The sequence below is a fragment of the Artibeus jamaicensis genome, unplaced genomic scaffold (assembly GCF_021234435.1).
Source record: "Artibeus jamaicensis isolate MK-2021 breed Jamaican fruit bat unplaced genomic scaffold, CSHL_Jam_final contig_354, whole genome shotgun sequence".
In the NCBI taxonomy this organism is placed as follows: Eukaryota; Metazoa; Chordata; class Mammalia; order Chiroptera; family Phyllostomidae; genus Artibeus; species Artibeus jamaicensis.
Genome location: NW_026521803.1, coordinates 19,578,577 through 19,605,080, shown reverse-complemented (window position 1 = coordinate 19,605,080; position 26,504 = coordinate 19,578,577). Strand labels below are relative to the sequence as shown.

Here is a 26,504-nt window from a genome sequence, read left to right as displayed (position 1 = left end):
GAGAATCCTAGAAGCAGCAACAGAAAAGGAAACAGTTACCTAGAAAGGAGTGCCCATAAAACTAAGGAGTGCCCATAAAACTGATTTCTCAGAAGAAACCTTGAAGGCAAGAAAGGGCTGAAAAGAAGTATTTAAAGTCATAAAAAGCAAGGACCTACATCCAAGATTACTCCATCCAGCAAAGCTATCATTTAGAATGGAAGGACAGATAAAGTGCTTCCCAGATAAGGTCAAGTTAAAGGAGTTCATCATCACCAAGCCTTATCATATGAAATGTTAAAGAGACTTACCTAAGAAAGAGAAGATTAAAAATATGAACAGTAAAATGACAACAAACTCACAGTTATTAACAACTAAACCTAAAACTAAAAAAAAAGCAAACTAAGCAAACAACTAGAACAGGAACAGAATCACAGAAATGGAGATTGCGTGGAGGGTTATCAGTGGGGGAAAGGGAGGGGGAGAGAGTGGGAAAAGGTACAGAGAATAAGTAGCATAAATGGTAAGTAGAAAATAGACAGTGGGAGGTTAAGAACAGTATAGGAAATGTAGAAGCCAAAGAACTTACATGTGCGACCCATGGACATGAACTAAAGGGGGGGAATTCAGGTGGGAAGGGGTGTGCAAGGTAGAGGGGAATAAAGGGGGGGGAAATGGGACAACTGTAATAGCATAATCAACAAAATATATTTTTAAAAAATAAATAAATGATTTTTACCTGATCATGTTTACTTTTATCATATGGCTACTAGAAATTTTTAAATCACAAATGCAGGTCACATTATAGTTCTATTGGACTAAGAAATTCTGGATAGCACTTATCTAAAAATCTCAGTTTAGACAAAACACTTAACTTTTTTTGGAAGCAGGATGTCATGTTAGATAATGGCATGAACTCACACTAGGAAAGTCCTCATTTCCAATCTTTTAGCACATTTATTACGTACAGTATTCATTTAACTACCAATTTGCCAGATGACTCCATGTTCTAAGAGGGTCGGGGCAAACCTCCTCTCTCACACCAATCTTTGCAGTACTACCTCTCACACCCCCTCTTACCCCCTCTACCCAATTCTTGTGCCCACCTCCCAAACCTCACCTGGTACAGCCAACATTCTGTTTCTAGCACCTTCTTCCCTCTGCTTCTACTATTCATTCCTCCTGCAGGACATCCTTTACTTATTCATGACTTATTTATAACTTCACATAAAATCACATGATTTCAAACTCGGAATTCTCAGCTCCCACATCTCTCAAATTAAAGCCACACCCTAAAAGAAGAATCCAAGTATTTTTAACAAATGAAAGAAATGGCTGACAGCAGTTCAAAGTCCCAAATGCCTGCCAAATTCCTAAAAAGGTTCATGTGTACTGGGAAGAAGGAGTCAAGACTACACTTTGTGTGTGGTCTGTCTGTTTATACAAAAACTGTTCAAATACAAATTGAGTAATCTGGCTTTTATCTCTTTCCATTTTCTATGTCCTCCCTTTGACGAAGGTAATAAATAATGAAATGTCCCAAAGAGGGTCATATGAAAAGAGAAGGCCCCCAAAGCACAAATTAGGCAAGTTTGGTCATAAAGAAAGAGCGGAGGTTCTTCTTTGGAACACATGGATGCAGGTCTGAATTCCTGAAAGCATGGGCATCGTTCTGAGTGTCCGCATATATAACTATACTGAAATGAAGAGTCTGAAGCTTTCATCATATTTCAGGGTCTGTGACCCACATTAATACTACTCCTATAGAACGTACAAATAAAACCAATGAAATTATGAAGACAGGTTATCTATGACAAATATTTTAAGACACCAGTGTTACATGTTTGTAGTTATTGAGTCCATTACAGTGCACCTCTGTTTACTTTGTGTATCTTCACAGTATGATCTTCACCGCAACTTGCAAAATGTAACCACTCAATGCCTTCGGCTTCCTCCTGTTCAGTTTTTCCATTACAATTCTTCCAGCATAATTTTCTGATAGCAAGTGTATGGCTTTGACTAAAACAGACATAGAAAAAGCATGAAATGAATGTATGCTATGACTATAAAGTATTTTACTAGGTGCTCACCTATGTATCTATTTAACCATTAATATTGTTAACATAAACCAAAGTCAAAACCTGAAAAGTCGGAATGTACATATTCTAAAATAGCATCACTAATATTACAGCAATTTTATTCTAGCCTTGAAAACATCTTTTATTTATAACTGTCAAATCATTTACTAACCAAGGATACCACCAAATTTTAATCATCAATGGAACGCATGACACAGCTATTAAATTAGACTTTAAGACAATTAATTGTAGATTATTTTACTCTTCAGACATCCCTACGTCATGGGAGGACTCTTAGATTTTTACTGCTGGGTAAGGAAAGACAGTGAAAGATTTAGTCAACTGCCCAGGGAAAGAATCTTGGTCTCCAATGTGATCTTCAACTGCATTACCTTGAACAAGAAACTCATATTAATGCCCATCCTCTCCCCCACAACAGACCTACAACGCTCCCAAACATAGATTATTGATAATTCTCTATGAAAATAGAGTACCCGCTATAAATTTATCCAGCAAATTAGACATCTAAACCAAAAAGTAATAAAGTAAAAAACTTAGATTTTAAGGCAGTAAACACTGAAAGCAATACCACAGCACAAATTATACCGTCAAATGCTGAGAACATGTGTTACCAGATGTACCCTCAGGTTCAAAGGTAGGACTAAAGTATAATCTTGAAGTATGAAACACATTTTTAAATTAGCACTCCCGTACCGACTGCAAACCCTTGCAAGTGGCTGGGAGGTTACGCACATTCCCTCAGTGCTGCCGGGCCTCCGTGCTTCCCGAAACTCTTCTAAAGGAAATGCTTCCATATTATGACCTGAGTATATCACTGATACTCTATCAATTATTGTTCATCTTTGTGTGAGGATGAATCCGATTACTAAAAACAGTTAAGTCATTTGGAGATGCACTTTAAATAAAGCAATCAAAATGAGTAGAACTATAAAAGGCATTATAACTCCTTGCATCTGGTAAGCTAGTTCTGAATGCAGTTCCTAAGCAGAAGTTCGAAGAACGATCTGAAGCACTGACGTCACTGAAATGACTGAGCGTATGTAGTACACCGCGCCCCAGGGAAGCTGCTCTGAGAGACCCTACTTATTTGCCTGCACAAACGTTGAGAAGGAGGGTTTCTTTTTTTCTATAGTATTCTTTAAATCCAGCATTTACCACATCTGACATTTAGAACACGGGAGTGGGGGGAACAAACCTAAAGAAAGTCTTTGCTTACCACCTATCTTTGTGTCTCATTACTAGCAAAAAGTTTGCTAGTAATCCCTTGAAAGGTACTTGAAATTTGGTAATTGAAACGGAATCCAATTAATATAATGTGTTAAGTCAAGAAGTCAGGAATTAGTCCTTATAAATCCAAAATCACCATAACGACTTAAAAAAACCTTACAGTGAAAAACTCAAATTTTGTACATGTCACCTGCCTGTGCTTTCTAAGGGACTTTCTGCCAGTATCCCTCCCACACTGAGGCCATGGAAGGGTCTGGGTACCAGGCAAAGGCAGATACAACATGGTGGGCAGGCAAGGGGAAAGGAAGGAGACGAAAAGGGAGGGGAAGCCAGGAAGAAAGATTTCAAATGCCTACAATACAGAATTTCATTGGAATACTTCCCTCTTCAGCAAGCCAATTGCATGAGCTAACTGCAGCACCAGAGAGGCAGGAGAGAAGCCAGGAGGGCAGCAGTAATAAAGGCAGATTCATTTTAACAAATACAGTTATAATGAGCACTAACACACTTTGTGGGCAAGGAGACAAGTTCCCCAGGACGAAACATCATGTAAGAGACATGCTTGCAAGTTTCCTTCGAGCCAATCATCTCATCATGAAATGCTATTTAGAACCGTTTTTGAAATTTTATTCTGAACAGTTCAGATATATGAAAGTTGGAGAATCCTACGAAAATCTGTATCAGACACTGGTGACCTTTCTAAAAGTTTAGATGGTTTTAAGAAGTAAAATGTGCAAAAAAGGATAAGATTAAAAAATGATCCCTACTCTCTGGGCAGGTGGAGGTGGGGAGGATGTTCTAATGAGCAAATCCTCTAAACCAGCTCGTGTGGCAAAGGCCCATGGCCAGGGTGTGAGGCCGGGGGACAGGTTAGTCTCAGGGCTTTGAGGGGCACTTGACAGTTTGCTCCATTGTGGGACCTGAGCTGAAGTGTTCAAATGCCACCAAAACCAATCAATATTTCAAAAAATCACCAACATTTTAAATCAATTTTATCAAATTCTAAAATATATCATTATGAAAATCAAGCCCTGGCTGGTGTAGCTCAGTGGATTGAGCGTGGGCCTGTGAACCACACGATCGCGGTTCAATTCCCAGTCAGGGCACATGCCTGGGTTGCAGGCCAGTTCCCAGCAGGGGACGCATGAGAGGCAACCATACATTGATATTTCTCTCCCTCTCTCCTTCCCTTACTCTCTACAGATAAATAAATAAAATCTTTAAAAAATAAAAATAATAAAATACATCATTATGAAAATCAATTTTCTCAAATGTGTTATCTGTAAATATATTATGCAAATAAGCAATCTAGTCGAGCAAACTTTTAAAAACCAAGAGCCATTTGGCAACAAACACCAGTTTTAAGAAATTATACCAAAGAACACAAGGGGACCATTTAATGGAGGGTACCATAAACACAGATTTCTGTCCTTCTCCACGCAAATGTGACATAAAATTTGCTCCTAAAGTTATTTCAATCTAGTCTGATGGAAGCAAGAACAGGAAGAAAATACCTCTGACTTGTTTCTATAGAGTGAGTCCAGTCATTTACTTCTGGAATTTGATCGGTCTTTTTCCAGGTGTATAAACAAATCTTTCCACACTCTAATCCTACGGCAACAACGTATCTGTTTTTAAGGAGGGGAGGAAGGCAGTTAATAACGCGGCATGAATTTCCATCATCTCCATCATCACACTAAAGTAGCTGTTCAGTGTTCCCAAATGCCCCAAGCTTACGAAGGCCTCTGTTTAAAACCACCAGCCCAGAACACGGTGCACTGCTGCACTGTGCCCTCAAGGAGCCTTCTCTCCATCGAGGGGACCCACAGTTTTCCCTCTGTCCTCCACTGGCAAAGCCCCAGTGCTTCCCTAGCTGCCTGCACAGAGGCCCTTGTTCTGCTGAAGACACTTATTTCACAGAAAGCACCACAGTCCCATATTTGGTGAAGTAAGAACCTTTCAGCTACACTCCCAATCTCCCTTCACCACTTGGAATATCATCAAGTTCTATCAATTTACAAATTCTTATGAGAAACACAAGCATTATGAAAAAAATTGTAGTTCAGAAGCTAAGAGAACCCATGAATGAAAGTGTAAGTGGGCTACACATTGACAAACCCAGTGGTCTTCTAGGAAACATAAAAGGAAGCCCCACACAGAGACTAACCGCTGGGAAAGGTTAAGCACGGGGCAGACGCTGACAGCCGTCACAGACCCACCCACGTCCAGGATGGAGGAGCAGGGGCCAACGCTGTGCTCGATGGAATCATCGCTGGAGTCGCATTCCCCCCAGACCACCACCTAGCAAAAAAAGATCAAATTCTGTAAAGCTTTCCCTTGGCAAGGCTTCCAGCAGTGCATTAGAGAGTTGCAGTGACAGAGACAATGCAAAATACCTGCTCTAGCATTCAAAAATATTCAGCACTTAAATTTGTGTTCCAGGACTTAAAGAGCACTTTAAGCATCACAGAGAAGCCACAGTGTAGCCGACACAAGTCTCTGAGACCTCAACTACCTAAGTATGCCAGCCTAGACAGACTGTTCCTGTCAGAGGGGCCTTCGCACTCAGGAAACCTGTTCTGATCCAGCGAGATTCAATTGATCATGTGCTCACTGAAGGGCTCATGCACCTGCCCAAGAAATTACCACAAATATATGAGGACCAATCAAGTCCCTGGTTCCCTCTCTAAACCATCCACTGCTCAGGGCATCAGCTCAGTTGTCAAGAGGCCCTGGCCTTGAGGAGACCCCATATAAGACATAAGGCTTCCCTGGAAGCTCATGCCTCAAGCCAGTGTGACTGGTCACAAAGAAATGGACAGGGAAGTATAGTAGACAATAATTTCAAAATGCAGGACCAAAGCAGGATTCCAAGCAGAGGGCTCTGCCCAAGCAAGTGGAAGAGCGTTTCGGATCACGTGCAGTTGATGGTGCTGTGCCGTTTCAACCCTGATGTATCCCTGACAGCCACAGCTGGGCATCTGCTACTGGGAATGACTGTGGTGGACAGACACAATCCTGCTTCCTTGGCAGCAAACAGAGGTTACACCAGGGGAGATAAATGCCAGGGAACAACTAAACAGGGACATGAAAAGAAGTGAAGGTCTGAGGACAAGCGTTTTAGGACTAGCATTTCAGTGTCTTACTGAGTGACAACATCCCCAGGCTGGCCCTTTGCCTCAGTAATTTGTATCATGGCCAGGCAGAAAGAGGAAAGGAAACTGCCTTACCACCTCTGGTCTGCAGTAAAAGGAAATCAAGAGTACAAAAACAAAGGAAAGACCAGAAGCCAGGTGAACATTTCCCAGAGAACAAGGACAAGGGGTCATGGTCAAGACACTACTGCTAGCTAACTTGTTCTGGATTTTGGAAAGCTTGAATCACACACACACACACACACACACACACACACACCCCACTGAATGAAAAGGTAATAATCATTCATTATAGAAACAAAAATTCACTCATAAAAGTATGAAAAAGAAAGTAGAAACTGTAATCCCCCTTAGGCGCGTTGCCCTGCTCCTGCTCTCCTACTTTCTTAGTCTTGATCCATTTCATTTACTACTTTTCTCCCACTTGGGCCATTTGATTCAGGTCATGTGTTTAAAAAGTCTTCTTATATTTGAGATTTCAAAGAAATGTACTTATAGAATTTAACAAAAAATACTTTTTATGTATGTATATGAAAAACAAGAGGAAATACATAAATTGGTTTTTAAAAGTTGTATCAGCAAGTCAGGATTATGTGATTTCTATTCAAACATACCTGTAATAACATCATTTTCCATTTGAAAAAATATTAAAATTTTCCAACATTACCTTTCTGTCCCGACTTCCAGTAAAGAAAAACTTGCTGTCAGGACTCCAATCACAGGACCAAATAATTCTGCTGTGCACAGCAGTGACTTTGTTGGTGAAGGCAAAGAGACTGAAGAACGGGTCTGAAAGAAACACACGGGGACTACTCACAAGGCAGAGGGAGCTGTTTCGGCCTTTTTTTGCCTGTTAGAAAGCTGTTTAAGTGCCAATTCAATTTATATATGCTGACTTTTGCGACAGACCAAGACTATGCAAATAACCCCTCACCAGAGGTTATGGGAACACAGTCATTGTTCTAGTAGAAAACGATTTCATATCGACTAGTCACTCTCTAGTGACTAATGACAAACATCTTCTGGGCACACAGCTAATGGTTCGATTTATGCCTAGGATAGAAACCTCAAGCAATTTACCTTACTCAGGAAATAGCCAAATTTGCTTATTAAGCTATGGAAAAAGATTAATATTCCCTTAAATAATGTTTAAAAAAAAAAACCAAACTTCAAAAAAATCTATTCCTTTGTAAGATTTAAATGTAAGGTAACTTATAGCCCTTATATGGACTAAACCTAAAACACATAACTGCTTGTGAGGAGGGAAGAAGAAGGCATCTATTAATCTATAATCCATAAAGATAAAGCAAATTAATGAATGCTACTAGTATCACTTCACTATTTTAAAGAGTAAAGGTTGCATGTCAGAAAATCACTAGTTAATTGCAAGCAAAAGTCTCTTCTAACACATAATGCCGAGCGAGTACATGTCACAGTATTCTCTAAAAGACAAGAAACTAAGGGTTTAGAAATATCACAAGATCAAAATAAATGCAGGTTGTTATCAATGGAAAATTAAAAATAGGAGTAAACAGCACAGAGATACTTTAAACACTCTCTAGATTTTACCCAAAGGAACTGGGGGAACAGGAATGGCCACTGTGGATACAAAACGAAGCTTTTTTCCTTTCTCTCTCTTTTTTTAAACTTCTGCCAGGCTCAGCATAGAATGCAGGTAGGAGTGTTAACATCTTGCCCAGGGGTTTTAAACAGATGGATGCCTAAAGCACCCTTCCCTATTATCAAAGTGACAGGACTGGGTAGGAAATGAATAAAGATAGTTGTCTTCTAAGTTTTTATCTTTATTATTCCTCTCCCATAAATCCCTAGATTGGAATATGCCATCCACATTTGGTTTTATGGTAGCATTCTATAACCATTAGCAAACACCAAATTTTCTACATATAGGTTTTTATGTTTCTTTAACTGAGATGTCTGGATACGTGCCATCCTGACTACATAATCACAAAGAAGTCAACTCCAAGACCACCTCCATTGAAATCTTACAAGGAAGGTCAAGTCTTCCTCAATTATAACAGAATTTTGAAAGACCTCACAACAGTGAGACTCTGTCATTCACCTGTTACCATTTTTGCTTCTCTTCACTCAATGGCTGCTCAAGGCGGACAAAATGGATATAACTATCTAATAATCCACCTAATCAGAAACTGTTTTTACCTAACTCAGGTGAGATAGTGTCCTGCCTTTTCCATAGTGACCAGGTCCGATCTCTGGAAACAGCCAGTAAGAACTTGTCATTAGGTGAGAAGGCCATCTGTGTGACAGTCAAAGTGTGGAAAACTAAGTTCTGCACCTGTTTCCAAGATGTAGTGTTCCAAAGAATGATGGCTGCATGCTCTTTCTTAGTTGCCTGCAGGAGAGAAATGAAACAATAGTTTAAAGACCTTCACTTCACCCTGGGTGGTGTGGCTCAGTGGACTGGGTGCTCACCTACAAACTGAAAAGTTGCAGGTTTGATTCCCAGTCAGGGCACGTGCCTGGGTTGCAGACCAGGCCCCCACCTGGTGGCGTGCGAGAGGCAAGAGATCCATGTATCTCTATCTGTCACATATCAATGTTTCTCCCCCTCTCTTTCTCCCTTCCCCTTCTACAATTAAATAAATAAAATCTTTTTAAAAAGACATTCACTTCTAGTCCATATGAAATAACAGGATCAAATTTTACTCTCTTGTGCAAGAAAACTAAAAATCCAGACAAAATACATAAAAATGATGGCACATCAAAACTGAGATATCTGTAAACAAATAACATTGATTTTTGAGAGACAAAATAAATCAGAGTAAGGAGAGAAAAAAAAAAAAGAGTATCATCAAACTCTATGACGATTTCAAGTGGTTAAATATAGGTGTAACCAGAGTCCCCAGAAAGGATGAGGAGACAAAAATACTTAAAAAAATTAATGGCTGAAAATTTTCCAAATTTGATGAAAATAATACCTATGGATCCATGGAGTTCAACAAAACCCAAGCACAAGGAACATGAAGAAAACTGTACCAACAACACTCAGATTGTTTAAAACCAATAGTAAATATGAAACTGCAGTTGGAGGCAACAAATCCATTACTGAGGAACAAAGACAAAATACAGCAGACTCATGAGAAATAATGCCACGTCCAAAGAAGATGCAGCAATGGTTTAATACACAAAGAGGAAACTAACAATCCTTTCCTCACCACAAATATCATTCAAAAAATGAAGAAATGGTTTTCAGGCTAACAAGTCTGAAAAAAATTCATGACTAGCAGAATCACATTACAAAAAATGTAAAAGAATATTCTTAGGCAGAAGGAAAATGGTATCTGATGGGAATTTTATTATTACTTAAATCTCTAAAAGATAATTGATGGGTTAAATAAAAAATAACAATATGTTATGGGATTTCTATGACTAAGTAAAATATACAACAATACCACAAAGTAGGGGAAAACAAAAGTATACTTCTGTAGAGTTCTTAAATTATACATAAAATAGTGCAATATTACTTGAAGGCAGACTATGGTAAATTAAAGATGTATACTATGAAATTGTAAAACAGCCAATAAGATAACACAACAAAAATGTATCTACTGACCAAACAGAAGAGATAAAGTAAAATCATAAGAAGTAATTAATTAATCCAATCTAAGTAAAATGGACCAAAGAACAGATGGATCAAGTAGAAAGCAAATAGCAAGATGACATATTTCTATCTAACCATATCAATTATGATATTAAAGGTAAATGGTTTAATAAAACCCCTATTAAAATCAAAGATTAACAAGATAAATAAAAAAGCAAGACCCAACTCCATGCTGCCCCTCTAAAACCCACTGGAAATTAAAAAAAACAAATAGCTTAAAAGTAAAATTATGAGAAAAGATATATAATTCAAGCACTACTGAAAAAAAAACTCGAGTGGCTATATTAACAGCAAAGTACATTTCAAAGTATAAAATATTATCAGAAATTAAAGAGGGTCGATTAATCAAGAAAATATGACAATGAAAAATGTTTTAACAACAGACTTCAAAATACATAAAGTAGAAACTGACTGACTCGCAAGGACTAAAAGACAGCTCCACTATAGCTGAGACTTCAAAATAACACTCTCAATAGAACTGGAAGGACAAAGACTTTAACAGTGCTACCAACCAATCAGACATGGTTCATATTTTCAGAACACTCCACCCAGCAGAAATAGAATCCATACTTTTTGATGTGAACATGGAAATTTACCAAGATTAAATTTTAAAAGATTCAAATCATATTTGTTCTCTGACCACAATGAAATTAAATTAGAAGTCAATAACAGAAAGATAACTAGAAAACACTCAAAATAAGGAAACTAATACATTTCAAAATAAACTACAGTTTAAATATAAAGTCAAAATAACATCAGAAGTGTTTTTGCCCTGGCTGGTGTAGCTCAGTGGATTGAGCGCGGGCCTGTGAACCAGACGATCGTGGTTCAATTCCCAGTCAGGGCACATGCCTGGGTTGCAGGCCATTCCCAGTGGGGGACACATGAAAGGCAACCATACATTGATATTTCTCTCCCTCTCTCCTTCCTGTCCTCTCTAAAAATAAATGAATAAAATCTTAAAAAAAAAAAAGAAGTCTTTTTAATTCAATGAAAATGAAAATTTGCACAAAGCCTCAAAAACTATGCTTAGGGGGAAATCTACAGTAGTAAACATCTGCATTACAACAAACAAACAAAAAAACAAAAATACGAAAAAACTGGTAAATAGAATTCACCAAATCATACAACTTCTGCTCTTTGAACAACACTCTTAGGAAAATGAGAAGAAAAGCCACTGGGAATAATTATCTACACAGCATATATCTGATAGCTGATCCAGTGTACATAAGGAACTTTTTGAAATTCAGCAATAAAACAATCTAATAAGGAAATGAGCAAAATACTTGAAGATATTTCATTAAAGAAGATATATAAATGGACAACTGGCACATTAAGCAAAAGCAACTAGAACCACAATGAAATATTGCACACCTGTTAGAATGGTTGAAAACAGTGACCACGTCAAGTGTTAGTGAGGGTGTGGAGCAACCAGAACTCTAATATATTGCTTGTAAAATGGTATAACCACTTTGGAAAAGACTGCCAGTTTCTCAAAAATGTAAATATCCATCTACCAAACCACCTAGCAATTCCACTCTTAGGTATTTACTCAAAAGAAATAAAAGCATATACCCATGCAAACTTGTACACAAATACTCATAATGGCTTTATCAGTAAAAGCCAAAAATTTTGTAAACAATTCAAATGTCCATTAAAAAGTGACTGGATCAACAAGTCGCAATGTATCTATAAAAGGAAAAACTATTCAGCAATAAAAAACGAATGAAGTATTGATACATGCAACATGAATGAAAAAAACCACACCCTCCCCCCTCAAAAGAGTACATACTGTATGATTCCAATTATATAAAATTTTAGAAAATGCAAAGTACTCTATCATGACAAAAAGCAGATTAGTGGTCTTCTATGCAAAGAGGCTGGAGAGGGTAAGAAGGGGTTGGAAAAAATTGCCATGGGGCAGATAAAATTCGGGGGATTGATGGAAGTGTATATTGTCTTGAGTTTGCTAATAATTTCACAGGTATAAACATTTGTTAAAACTTACTAAATTTTTCACTTTCAACATGCAACTTATAGAACACTAATGGCATCTAAATAAAGCTGTTAAAAACATTAGTTTAAAATAAAGATGCATCTAATCATTTGCTTTACCAGTCAAAACAAAATGTTGGCTGGCACCTTCCTTAGGAAACCCAGCTACCTTCAGGTTGGTGCCGAGAGGATCAAGCTACTAGGAGTTTCCATGGGTCCTCCTATTGAGCAGGTGAGTTTACACAAACATTCAGATTTGAACTTCCCAAACTACATTATCGACCACGTCTCTTTTCCAATGTACTAAAATATAAAACACAGAGGAAAAAGTACACAAATTAAAAAAACAAAAGTTAGTTACACATGCTTGCTACCAGTGAGCCAACTTGAAAAAATAATCGCTTATATGATTAACAGTGCCTTAAGCAAAAAATGAATTAGCTGCTCAGGAGAAGCACACCTATGCCTGCTACAAAGCTCCATTCTTCCCACCGGCCCCTGTAAGAGAAGGAAGTACTCTCAGTACCATCCTCACAGAGGGGAAAACAAGCAGGGTAGGGTGGGTGGAGGAGGAGGGCACAGCAATCTCTCTTACAATGTCTCTCAATACAGGCCAGTGGCAAGAAGCCGCAGCAGAAGCAGGGACAGTGGACCATACAGATTGACAGCTCTCATCACCATGCTTCAATCAAGCAGATTAACTTTAGAAAATGTAGAGGACTGTGTAGGTGTCAGATCCTTCACACAATCCTTTATAAATATCATTTCACTCTACAGCACATGAATAAATACTAAATAGTTCCAAATAAGTCTCCCTGGCCAGTGTGTGAAGGGCACTATTCTGTAGTTTCATGCTGGTGGCTAACTGAGCAGGCCACCCCCCTGCCTCACCCTGGCATGGGTGGAGTAGGTCCGTACCAAGAGTGTCCTCAAGAAACCTCCAATGGCATGCCCTCTGAGTTCCACCTTCTCACTCCTCTGTGTCTCCAGGATACCAATTATTTTAAATGTATCATATTTTCAGGTCTCATTTTTAAGACACCTGATTAATTTTTGCGTAGAGGCATAAATCAGTTCAAATCAAGTATTTAGGAATAAAAATGTGCAGGTGAAATAGATTTTTTAAAATATTGTATTTATTTTAAAAAGAGGATAAGGGAAGGAAAAAGAAAGGGAGAGAAACATCAATGTGAGAGAGAAGCATCGATCAGTAGCCTCTTGCACACTCCCACCAGGGGGCCTGGCTGCAACCCAGGCCTGTGCCCTGACTGGGAATCAAACCAGCAACCTTTTGGTTGCAGATGATGCCCAACCACTGAGCCACACCAGTCAGGGCAACTGCTGAAACAGATGTAAATGCAACTGCAAGCTTTTGATGGAACAGATAATAAGCGACTAGGAAAGCAAGACTCAGAAAAAGCAGGCACCAGAGACTGTTCATATAGTGTTCTGACTAAACTGCTACCAAAACTCGCAGGAGCCTGATGACTCAACCTATGACCAATAAAATAAAAAAGCAAAATTCCCTACCTTACAAGCCGAGGCAAGCAGAGTCTTCGAATTGTTACAAGCAACACAAAATAATTCGTAACCATGTCCATATCTAAAATTTAAAAGGAGAAAATGCATGATTCCTGTATTAGTAAATATCCTCATGCTACAAAATTTTTAAATGTGAAAAGAATAACATCGATCTCTCTAGCTAACATACAGTCATTGCAGGGAACATTAAATTTCTGTCTAGGCAAGCATTTGGGGGAAAAATAAAGAGACTGGAGAAAAATGCCAGTTTTCTAGAAGTAATACAATTTTATCCATATAATTAGATTAAAATACAAGTTTTTAGCCCCAGTCAGCCAGTACAACAAGAAATAAACCACGGCAAGGTTTATAATGGGAAAACAATAAAAGAAATCCAAACAGAATAACAAAACTTAAAAGTCTCTTAAAAGAGATGGGGAGAATGTATATGTATGCACATATATGTGTGTATATACATATGTATATACATATTTATGCTTCTCTACTTTAAAAATTAAGACCGATAAACAAGCCTAGTAAATATAAGACATAGTAACATAAAAACCTATGTAAAATTTGACCCTCCCCCCTCATGAAAACCATTAAAAATGTAGTGGTTTTAGAGCAGGGCAGGAAATGTAGGTAAGAGGAAAAAGCAAAGGAAAAAAATCAAGTTGTGGAGGAGAGTCACAAGTTATGACAGAATCAGACTAAACTGCTACAAGTTTAACTTACAGCTTTTGAACTTCAGGCCACAAAGTATTCTGCAGAAGCTGATCTTCAGTGGGAGGTTCTACAATAAATTTACAGCACTGCAATTAATTTTTTTCTATTTCCATACAAACAATAGAAGTAAATGGCAGAGCATTTACTAAGGTCAGCAGTGACAAATGTAAGTACTTAATAATGCTATTAAATCATCTTTTAAAAATTTCTTACCAGTAAGTATGGAGGGTTGAAAGGTCCCCTGGTGGTCCTCGAAACCTGTACTAGTTAACAGCTCTTCTTCCTCAGAAGGCTGAGAAGCTATATCTCCTGGTTCAAAAGAAACACATCATGACTGCAGTCACCACACCTTTATGTCTCCTACACACGTGCTAACATTAAGGCTATCAGTTAGGAAGCAGTGGCACTTAAAAGTAGTGTAACTCAAGCCATATCCACATGATTCCAAAGATACCGTTATTTCTACTACTCCAGTGTTTTACCAATGTGCTCATAGGAGCACCAGTCAATTATATAGGGACTCCTTCCTTTTCTATGACCTAGTATTTCCCAAACTTTTAAATCTATGGAACATTCTTTAGGCACCCCTATTAGCATTCATGGTTGTAGTTCTCCATGACACACTTTGTGAAAGCTGCACCCACCTCAAGGTCAATACAGAGTACTGATCACAAAATATGTGATAAAGACAGATGCATGTATCACGATATTTTTTAAAAGACTGGCTGTAAGGAATATTAAGTACATGCTGTACAAGTGTGTAAGTAGGTTTTACGTACACTATGGGTTCAGTAATTTTGGAGGCTCAAGTCTTACCCTGAAAGACAGCTTTATTTGATAATCCCAAAGCAGGGACAGTAGCACCTTCTGGAAGTTCACCATCTTGCTGGAATAGAAAGTATGATGTATGTTTCAGACGCTAAAAGTTACTGTTACCTCGAGCACTACAAAAATGTCATGCTCATAAGTGCTGAGAAGCAGCTTAAAGATGACCTTTGTGTGGGTGTCTGCATTCTGCATGTACTTCCATTTCCTGAACCAGCTGGTACAATGCTAAGCAAACACTCTCCAACAGACAGGCTCCAGCTAGACCCCCAACCCTCTGCCCAATCCAGAAAGTTGGGCATCTTCTCATCCATAGGCTCATCAAACCCTAACAGCTCACTGGGTTTCAGAGTCTGACAGGAAATGCACGGGGCAGGCTTCTAGCAAAGAGGGAGCTGAAAATGTAAGGCCCGGAGCCCTACTCCCAAGATAGTCTCACGGGTTCATCCCTAATGATGCTCATGCAAACACAGTTGCTTCCCAGAAAGGCAGGCATCATATTTTCATTAAACATATTTTAATAATCAAATATTTAAAAAATGTTTCACAGAGTGCCATCTGAAATGCCAATAATTTGCTCAAACTCTGCAATTTATATCGATCAAATTATCTCATATGAAACTACATGCTAACTATCAAACCAGCATGGCGATAATATATAGTATTCATACCTTAATTTAACAGTTACATTTTTTAGTGTCTTGGGCCAATTTGTTACAAAATCTCTGGTTTTGATAGCAAATATTTAATATTTAAATTACTGCATACCACAGTTCACACAAAAGTTCGTCAAGCCAATAATAAACTGACTTAACTTCCTTTCTACCCATAGACTCTATTGACAGCCCGAAGCAAAATCTTTAAAAATTGAAATGAATGCCCTGGCTGGTGTGGCTTAGTGAACTGAGTGCCAGCCTGTGAACCAAAGGGTCACCAGTTCAATTCCCAGTCAGGGAACATGCCTTGGTTGTGGGCCAGGTCCCCACTGGGGGTGCGCAAGAGGCAACCACACATTCCTGTCTCTCTCCCTTTCTCCCTCCCTTCCTCTAGCTCTAAAAATAAATAAATAAATAAAATCTTTACAAAAAGAATAAGACTTCTTAAAAAAATTAAAATTAAAATGAAGTGACTAAATCTAGTTAAAACATTTAGAAAGATACTCACATTATGAAGCACATGATTCAGAGACTGGCCTGTAATGGCACAAAAATTTTCCACAAAATTCCGTGGTGCAGAAAATACTCGAAGAACTTTCTCATCTGCTCCAGATACAAACTGAAATCGGTTAATCATTGCCAAACATCTCAGGTCATATCCATGTATCTGAGGCCGTGCAATTTCATGCCAAGTCACCTGGGTATTAAAACAGAATAAACAGAAACAATCATACGTTTCAAGAAATCGAATTCTTTTCAACAAGAAAAAACATATAAGGCACAAAATCATTATGCCAGTGATTTTCAACCTTTTTTATTCTCATGGCACACATAAGCTAATTTCTAAAATTCTGCCCACACCAAAAAACCCCACATTTTTTTGACAATCTGAGAAGAAGAAAATAGGTATAATTTTGATTTGTTCACTGATGGCTACTGTTGTGTTGGCTGCTGTCATTATTTTCATGAAATTAAACAATCTAGTGAGAAGAGGTCAGTGCCCCTTTTTTAAATTAAATAGTCAAGTATTGCATATTTTAACAGTTCTTGTGACACACAAGTTGAAAATCACTCTAATGTGCTGTGGAGATATGACCATGGGGCAGATTTATCCATGATGTTGTATTTATAGTGTTCTATCCTTTTCACTGCTGAGTAGTATTTCCTTGTGTGACTATACCAGTACTTGTGGATCCCTTCACCTACTGATAAGACATCTGGGTCGTTTCCATTTGTTGTCATTTACTTAAAAAGCAGGCGTACAAATTTGTACACAAGTCTTTGCATGGGTGTAAGCTTCTTTATCTCTTGAGTAAACAATACCTATAAGTAGCACTGCTGGATGATATGGGAGATGTGTATTTAAATATTTAAGAATCTGCCCAAGTATTTTCCAAAGCAGTTATACATTTACCAGCAGTATATGGGAGTTCCAGTTGCCCACTCCCTCATCAACACTGGTCTAGTCAGTCTTTTACCTTTAATCACCCCAATATGTGTGCAATGGTATTTCACTGTAGCTTTAACTTGCATTTCCCCATTTCCCTAATGACTAATGGTGTTGAGAATCTTTTCCTGTTCTTACTTTCTAGCCATATGTATTCCTTGACAAAATATCTGTTCAAATCCTTTTTTATTTTTGAACTGGACTGTTTGTTTCCCTATTACTGACTTCTGAAAAGTTTTATAAGTATTCTGGATATAAGTTCTTCTCAGATATATAAATACTTTCTCCTAATTTATGACTCCTCATTTTCCAGTCAGTCAAAGAGCAAAAATTTTACATTTTTGTTATGTCTAATTTATCAATTTTTTTAACAGACTATAAATAAAAAACTGAGCTATATCGGTAACAAATCAGCAAAAGGAACAGAAAAATCAGTCCAAATCATTTGCCTTGTTTTTCAATTGACCATAATATTACTCCATATGCCTTCAAGTCTATTAACTTGAATCTACTATGTGCTACTGAAGCAATAATGTCAGTGGCAAATTCCATTAGCTCTCATTAACTGACCCACATTCGGGCCCCATAAACTTTTGTCAAAAACTGAAGCTGAAGCCCTGGCTGGTGTAGCTCAGTGGATTGAGCACGGGCCTGTGAACCAGACAATCGCGGTTCAATTCCCAGTCAGGGCACATGCCAGGGTTGCAGGCAGGTTCCCTGCAGGCCAGTTCCCAGCAGGGGACGCACGAAAGGCAACCACACATTGATGTTTCTCTCCCTCTCTCCTTCCCTTCCCCTCTAAAGATAAATAAATAAAATCTTAAAAAAAAAAAACAAAAACTGAAGCTGAGTATACTGGCTTTCTCTACTGCAGAGCACAGTTCGAATAAAAATACAGCTTTATTATTTTGTTGAGCTCAGGGCCAAGACTGAAAGTTTCCTGAACACACACCACCCTCACCCTCTATTATCTAACACTGTATGACTTTAGAAAGTAGTTTGTACTGTAGACTTGGTAGAGTTTCCCAATTAAATCACAAGTCATAGCAGAACTTTTGTGTGGAACTGAAGTAAATAAATTTGGATGATAACATTTGAATTATTTGAACTATAAAGAGTACATATATGTTTAAGATTTTAAGAAAATATCAAACTGTTTTCCAGAGTGCTTGTATCTTTTTACACCTCCACTAACAATGATGAAGGTGCCGGTAGCTCTGTATCCTCGTCACCACCCGTTACTGTATTTTTCACTTCAGGCTTTCTAGGGGGTGTGCAGTAACTCGTCACAGTTTTACTTTGCATTTCCCTAATGGCTAATGATGTGGCCCCACTTTTCAAATGCTCATGGACATATTTTAAAGTGGATCAGTCAAGTAGGCTGACGTTTTACCTGTGAATGGCCTTTTCTATTCCATGGAGCAAAAAGTCGAGTTGTCTGGTCGGTGCCAACAGTGATGATAAATTCTCCTTCCGGATCCCACATGAGGTCTTGGACACCATCAAAGTGTCCTGAAATGACAATCTCTGGAGTCCACTCTCTCTGTAATGAAAGTGCTCATGTCACATCAAAATAATCAAAGTCCACCACCACTCAAAATAATGCCTTCAGCCCTAAGGTCTTTTGTAACTGGGAAAGACGGAAGTCCCCCAAGCAAGGTAATAAAGTAAGTAAACAAGATGAGCTATTAAAATTATAGAATCTGTTTTCCAGTCAAGCATATTAGAATTTAAACATTTAAATGTGTGCTGTGTCCTTTAAAGCAGGAACTTTAGGAAATTCCCCTCCATTCATTATTTTAAATTTTTATTTGTTTATTTTTAGACAGAGGAGCAGGGAAGGAGGAAGGAAGAAGGGGAGAAAAACATCAATGTGAGAAACAGTGATTGGTTGCCTTCCATTCACGGCCCAGGTGGAGACCAAACCCACAACCCAGGCATGTGGCCTGACATGGAATCAAACCGGCAACCTTCCATTTTGCAGGAGGACACCCAACCAACTGAACCACATCAGCCAGGGCCCCTCCATTCATTATTTAATAAGTGCCTGTTAGAAGCCAAACACTACTCAATCTTTCTGTGCCTAAATTAACTCCTTTATAAAATTACCTAATTCATAGAATCAATATGAGAATAAAATGAGTTTATATTTGTAAACCACACAGAACAATGGCAATACATACTAGGAACCACCTATTTCTTATTCTAAATAAGGAAAGAGTACCATGTAAAATGAGTTAGTATGTTCTGAGAGTGTGTCTCAATCGCTTTCTTTACAAAGTAAAAGGAACTGTAGGTGTAGAAGACAGAAGGATGAATAAAATCTAGTTGGTCCACTTATTGAGGAAGTCTATACCAGCCATAATATAAACAAACAGTGACTCAGTTGGCTGAGTATTGTCCTGCAAACCAAAAGGTCATCAGTTTGATTCCTGGTTAGGGAACACGCCTGGGCTGCGGACCTGGTCCCCATTTGGGGCATGTGCAAAACGAATTGATGTTTCTCTCAAACATTAATGTTTCTCTCCCTCTCTTTCTCCCTCCCTTCCCTCTCTCTAAAAATAAATAAATACAATCTTAAAAAAATGAACAGTGACAATGACATACAGAAGTCTTATGCTTGGTCCACGAAGCATCTTTTTAAACCAGCCTTAAGTGGTGGTAAAATTTGTTTTAAGAGGAAAATTAAACGTGTAAATACCTACCAGGTCATTCAAAGCCAAGCCTGATGAATGGGGTTAGTGATTAAGCTAAGTTATATTATTTCTGGTCAAAAATATTAAAAAATGCTTTGGCCAGGTAGCTCAGTTGGTTAGAGCATTGTCCTGATATGTCATGGTTATAGATTCTATCTCCATTCTGGGCACACATGAGAAGCAACCAACGAATGTATAAATGGGTGGAAAAACAAATCGATGCTTCTCTCTCTCTCTCTAAAAATCCATTCAAAATAAATAAATAATAATATAAAGAGGCTTTGACAAAGAAATGCTATTCCTTTCCTCTGTCACATAAAACTGACCCTAAAGTTAGCACTCATGAAAGGTTCCAAAAAGTTCTGAACAAAGAGCAGCACTTTTGGAATTAGTACAGTCTTCCACTGTAAGTCTTAAAGGGCAGTGTTTGTTTTTAAAAATCACTCTTGAGCCCTGGCTGGTATGGCTCAGTGGACTGAGCACCAGCCTGAGAATCACGGAGTCGCCCGTTCGATTCCCAGTCAGGGCACATGCCTGGGTTTCAGGCCAGGTCTCCAGCAGGGGGGTGTGCGAGAGGCAACCATCCACTGATGTTTCTCTCCCTCTCTTTCTCACTCCCTTCCTCTGTCTACAAATAAATAAATAAAAATAAAAATCACTCTTGATTGTAACAAATGTATCTCTCCGGTTTGGGATGTTGACAGTGCAGAAAATTCTCTGTGTGGGGGGGGAGGGGCAATATCTGTGAACCTTTCACGCTTTCTGCTCAATTTTTCTTCAAATGTAAAACTGCTCTAAAAAATGAATTACAAAAAAAATCACCCTCTATACTTTTAAGTAGCTATGATAAATTTGAAGCCAAATTAAAGCATAAGTACAGTGAAATTCTGTCTTCTGGCTTGAGTTTCTCCTTACCCATCTGATGCTTTCTTCTAGGAAGGCTCTCAAAGACCTGAAATATGGCTCAAAGGAGCTCTGAGTTAAGAATGAAATTAAATTTACCCCCTCAAATATTTCTTATTTAAAAGTGTCATATGCCAGGCCCTGTTTTTTAACACTGTAGAAATATTAACTCATTTAAGCATTATAAAAATTATAAAAATATTATGAGTGGGTGCCCTTACTCTCCACATTTTACAAATGAGGAGCCTGAGACAGGGCTTACGCAACGTCCTCGAGGACATACAGCTGGTAAGTAAGTGCCTGTGCTTTTAGCCACTATGTTCCTATTTCATTTGCCCAAGCAGCACATAAGAAGCAAATTAGAAAGTAAGAGATCGAATAATGTTGAGCATGATTAAAGGATAATTACTCTTCTTTAAGAAAAGACAAAAATTATAAGAAAAAGCTAAATTAGCTTGCTATTTGGAGGGCTATGTAGAATTACACATATTAACAGCCCCTGAGAGTATCAATATATTCTATCACAAAATAACAGGCTCTTAGAATGCCATTTTGTCAGTCATTCATTCAATAATTATCTGCCATTCCATAAGAAACAATGGAGGTCATGACAACAATGGAGTACCGACCATTCAACGAGAAAATATCAAACTATATTACCTTCTTTAAGACAGGGAAGTTATGCATTTTAGGAAAAACTCCCATAAAATAATTTTATAGCTTAAAAGGAGAACTTTACATTTATGTAGTTTAAAGTTCACTTATGTAGAAAACAGACCTATGTGTAAATTTCAAAGTGTCAACGAATTCTGGAAAAATGCTTTAAATTTTAGAAAAACATAAGCTTGTTACCTACTAAACTACAGTACAACGTTCACAAAAAGAAGTGATGTCATTTGAACTTAAATGCCTCTACTATGTTTCTGTAGAGCGTTACAAGAAAAACAACACTGTTAACCTAAGTTTCATTCAGGAACCACTCTGCTTGATCACAAATGATTCAGAAGTGTTTTTCTTACTGGGTTAGCTGTATTCCGTTTCCAAAGGTGCAACGCTCCATGGAAAGCATGAGCGATTATCATAGAGCCATCTTCATTAAACTGGCAGTCATAAAATCCCAGAGTATTTCCACCTACTTCACCTACTCGAACCTATGCAATAAGAGATAGAAAACAATTTGTAATCAATAGTCCACATTTCTCACAATAGAAACCACCGATTCCAGAGATTCCATTCTCAGTTAATAAACATATACAAAGAGTGAACACTGGCTGCTCTATTAAATATTCAGTTTCAGATCCAATTTTCTATTTCTTAAACATTCCTATTTTTACCTGTTCTAGCCAAACTCCTGACTCTTCATCTGGAGCCCAGAGAATCATGGTTTTATCCATTGAGGCAGACAACAATCTCATTGGCTGCTGTAGAACACCATCTAAAAAATATAAATTAGTTTCTTTAGGTTTTCAACAGCCATTGTGTTTACAGAGTACCGGAAAAAAAAAACACCACAGATAACTGCAAAATGTTCACTTCAGCAATGCAATAGCAAAATGCTGGCATCAACACAAATATCGACAACCATCAGGAAAACAGGTAAACAAGCTGTGGTATATTTAGACAGTGGAATACTGAACTGCAATAAAAATAAACTAGAGCTACATGAATCAACATGCACACAACTTCAAATCTTTAGTATGTTAAGCTAAAAAGGCAAGTCATAACAGGATAAGTACACTATCATTTTAATAGCTATAAAGCTATTGTTTATGGCTGCATAAATGTGTACTTAAGTACAAAACCATGCATAGGAATGGGAATGCTAATGCCCTGAATTCAGTACTCTAGATGCCTCTAGGGAAGGATGGAGAGGCAAGGGTTCAGGAAAAAATACACAGGGGTCCTCAGTCTCTATAATATCTAGTTCTTTTCTAACTGCAGCACATAAGGCATAATATAATAACAGCTGAATGGTGGTTACCTGAACATTATTGATATTCTCTATATTGTGTTGGGGAAGGGGCTGTGGGAAGAACGTGAGGTGTGCCTTATTCAGCTCTATACCCAAGCACCAGCTTGAGCATGCATCAGGCCATAAATAGAGGTTAAGGGCAAAGGAAGAGGGGGGTAGTCTTATTTTTTTCAGAAATTATGTGTGTCATTATTACCAACTTTGTATTGCCAAAGGTAAAAATTCCAGTGAGGTTTCTCTGAAAGTCAAATTCTCTTAAATCTCATAAAGACTAGTCTAATACTTGTCAGAAAAAAGTTAATAAACAAGGTGATTTCAACATCATGGCAGGAATCATCCTTTTCCTACTCAGGAGTACGACTATCTTTTCTTTTTGCTTATTAAGTTTATTGTGGTGACATTGGTTAAGAAGACCATACAGGTTTCAAGTGTGTATTTCTATGACACATGATCTGTACACTACATTGTGTGCCCAGCACCCACAGTCAAACAGTCTTCCTGTCACCATGTATTTAACCAAATATATGGGTACAGTTTTTAGTGAAATTGAGTGTCCAGAAAAACAGGACTGCAGTATTACACACTGTCAACTTAAAAATGTTTTACATTTGAGATTTCTAATCACACTCAAAAATATCCTCCATTTTATTTGGTCAGCTTAAAATTCTGTATATGAGAATTAACTGTAATGAAGGATAAGTGTATGTGGTTCTTCCTACCTTTGTAAAATGAAGGCTGCCAATGAACTGCATTTACCCAGTTTTCGTGACCAGCCAGCACAGTCTCCAGAGTAACTGCAAATGCTGTTTTAGTACCTATAACAAAAGCAATGAAGAAGTACTTTCTTCAAAGCTCTTTCAAAAGGAACATTTTCATAACCATTCAGGTGTACATTTATAGCCAGAAAAAAAAAACAGAAAACATGATTTATCAAAGTCAACCAAAAGAACACACATTCTAAATTTCATTAACTTCACCCATTATTCAAAATTACAGGAGAAAAGGTCTAGAGATAGATAAATTTTTCTCAACCTTGGTCTCTTCCCAGTCAAAAATAAATACTAAGCAATATGCTCTATTTTCTGAGATAGCTACTGTTACACTACAATTTAAAAGCAAACACAAACACGCCAGCCCCCTAGCTATGCTCACTAATCATCCCAGTATAATAACCTAGAATACTATTTTTTAAAAATTAAGATAAATGATACCCTGGCTGATGTGGCTCAGTGGATTGAGTGCTGGCCTGCAAACCAAAGGGTTGCCTGTTTAATTCCCAGTCACGGCACATGCCTGGGTTGCGGGCCAGGTCCCCAGTGTGGGGGCATACAAGAGGCAACCATACATTGATGTTTCTCTCCCTCTCTTTCTCCCTTCCCCACTCTAAAACTAAATTAATAAAATCTTTTAAAAAATTATGATACATGCATAAGAAAGTAAAACAAGTATCACGATCTTTCAAACAAAACAGTTAATAAAAATATCAAAAAATTTCAAGTTTGGGCCCTGGCTGGTATAGCTCAGTGGACTGAGCACAGGCTTCGAACCAAAGGGTCGCCAGTTCAATTTCCAATCAGGGTACATGCCTGGGTTATGAGCCAGGTCCCTAGCAAGGGGTGGGAGAGAGGCAACCACACATTGGTATTTCTCTCCCTCTCTCCCCCCTCCCCTCTCTGAAAATGAATAAATAAAATCTTAAAAAACAAAATTCAAATTTGGGAATAGCTACTCATAACATGCTGGTTATAGTATTTCTTGATTCTCCCCCATAAAACTATTACCAGTATCTCAGCTCTTATAGGTTTTATAACCAAGAAGAGAAAAACAACAAAGAGAATTCCTGGGAGAACAATGCTCACTGAGAACTAACTTTACAATTTAGATACACATCCAAAAATACCTTCTTCAAAACCAAACAAAAATTTTAAAGAAATAACGCCTTCAAATACAATTATTTCAACAGAATCAAGACCTCACACAGGAGCACTGTTCTGATGCAAGACAATAAGAATATCAGAATTATATACTACTCAAATGTAGGAATTTAGCTTGTCTCATAAAATATTTTCCTACAAAGGTACAAATAATTAACATTATTTCTTTAGATCTTCCTATGCTAAAATTACAAATTCAGCAACATTATACAAATTAATTTACTGAGAAAACATAAAAAATATTTTCAGTTGCCCTGGCCAGATGGCTCAATTGGTTGGAGTGTTGCCCAGTACACCAAAAGGTTGTGGGTTCGATTCTCGGTGGGAGCATGTACAAGAGGCAACCAATTGATGTTTCTTTCTCTAATTAATCTTCTTCTCTCTCTCTCAAAAATCAATAAACATACCCTCAGGTGAAGGTTAAAATATATATATTTTCAGCCAATTTTTAAAAACTCTCACTAATATGGTTTTGAAGAAAAATAAGTTTCTTATATGAAAAACAGCTCATCATTCCACATAAATAAAAAAAGGAAAAATGCATAATATCAAGTTTCATGTACGGCTCTGATACTCCTGAAAAACTAATCTTCGCATCGGTATAAAGTAAAACATGAATGAATCAACTAGGAGACCTAAGTATTAGTATATTAATATTTTCATTATTACTCACTTTCATTTTCTACAGTAAAAGTACTTTCCTTCAGTCTTATATTATCATCTTCCTTAGTTTCTAATGATGTCGATTTTACACACAGCCTCCATACTCGTATCAGGCAATCTTGTGAACAGCTTGCTAGGAAAAGATCTTTACCTAATTAAAAAACAAAATTTATTATTTTTCTAGCATTATATTCTTAATGTATAAGACTTTCTTCTCTACAATATGCACATTTCTAGATTTTTTTTTTTAAATTAGACTTTGCTTCCTTACCCTTCACTCATCTGACCTAAATTCAGTTTTACTAACACTGACAAACGAGTATACAATGCTAATAAATGGTTGCAGCATGTGGTCTTCCTATACTCAGGCCACTAAGATCTACAAGGAGCTTCTCATAATGTCTGCATGTGGAATAGTTGGCTCTTGTCCTCTTTTAAATATCAACTTGTTTCACCTTCTACTACCCCAATCAATAGTTCATAGATAGTTAAAAGAGGGTAAGTGTCCTCTTTTCTAACTGGGACTACAGAAAAATATTACATACAAAGAAAGTTTAAAATTAAAACATAGGAGACTGCTTTCTTGGAAGTTACACACACTTGTCCCCATCACATGTATTTCAGCAAAATTTCATACTAACCAAAGGCTGCCCATTCCACGCCTCTTAACCAATCCTCATGTCCACCGAGAGAAAGCACTTTCTGAAACTAGTAAGATAAAAATCATCAAGCTTGGTGTAAGAATTTGATATTTTCATGCATATCATATCACTGATTTCATTTGGTCTTAGCCAGTCCCTGCTGAATCTTTTTTTTTTTAAAGCTGGAAGCATTATCTGATTAGATGTAAGACAGAGGTCTCAGATGAAAAATCTCATAATCATCTAATTGAGCAATGCTTGTTAGATAATATCTGTAGACATCAAACACTGTAAATGTTAACATAACAGAATGACATATGATATGTAACAGATAAAAATTGGGTAATTGGACCGTCACAACCATTTTAAACTGTCTTACCAAATGCAAAGAAATGAGTATCTCCATTATTATTTAATAAATTAGC

General features: G+C 37.6%; 1 protein-coding gene across 3 annotated transcripts in view; it reads right to left on the bottom strand.

Annotated features, from left to right (window-relative positions):
• Window positions 1-698: 698 nt before the first annotated feature.
• The window catches only part of ELP2 (elongator acetyltransferase complex subunit 2), a 41,457-nt gene continuing 15,651 nt past the window's right edge, over window positions 699-26,504 (bottom strand). For 2 of the 3 annotated variants that reach the window (XM_037154464.2, XM_037154465.2), the window contains 16 exons: window positions 26,080-26,146; window positions 25,449-25,589; window positions 23,561-23,656; window positions 22,204-22,304; window positions 21,889-22,020; window positions 18,664-18,813; window positions 16,332-16,520; window positions 15,159-15,228; window positions 14,556-14,651; window positions 14,352-14,409; window positions 13,626-13,698; window positions 8,639-8,831; window positions 7,128-7,249; window positions 5,473-5,606; window positions 4,820-4,933; window positions 699-1,998 (listed from right to left, as the gene is read on the bottom strand). In XM_037154464.2, the coding sequence (XP_037010359.2) occupies window positions 1,842-1,998; window positions 4,820-4,933; window positions 5,473-5,606; window positions 7,128-7,249; window positions 8,639-8,831; window positions 13,626-13,698; window positions 14,352-14,409; window positions 14,556-14,651; window positions 15,159-15,228; window positions 16,332-16,520; window positions 18,664-18,813; window positions 21,889-22,020; window positions 22,204-22,304; window positions 23,561-23,656; window positions 25,449-25,589; window positions 26,080-26,146 (1,893 nt within the window). In that variant the 3' untranslated portion in view covers window positions 699-1,841. The remainder of the gene's footprint in view (window positions 1,999-4,819; window positions 4,934-5,472; window positions 5,607-7,127; window positions 7,250-8,638; window positions 8,832-13,625; window positions 13,699-14,351; window positions 14,410-14,555; window positions 14,652-15,158; window positions 15,229-16,331; window positions 16,521-18,663; window positions 18,814-21,888; window positions 22,021-22,203; window positions 22,305-23,560; window positions 23,657-25,448; window positions 25,590-26,079; window positions 26,147-26,504) is intronic. The other variant, XM_037154467.2, reaches the window with a different exon arrangement.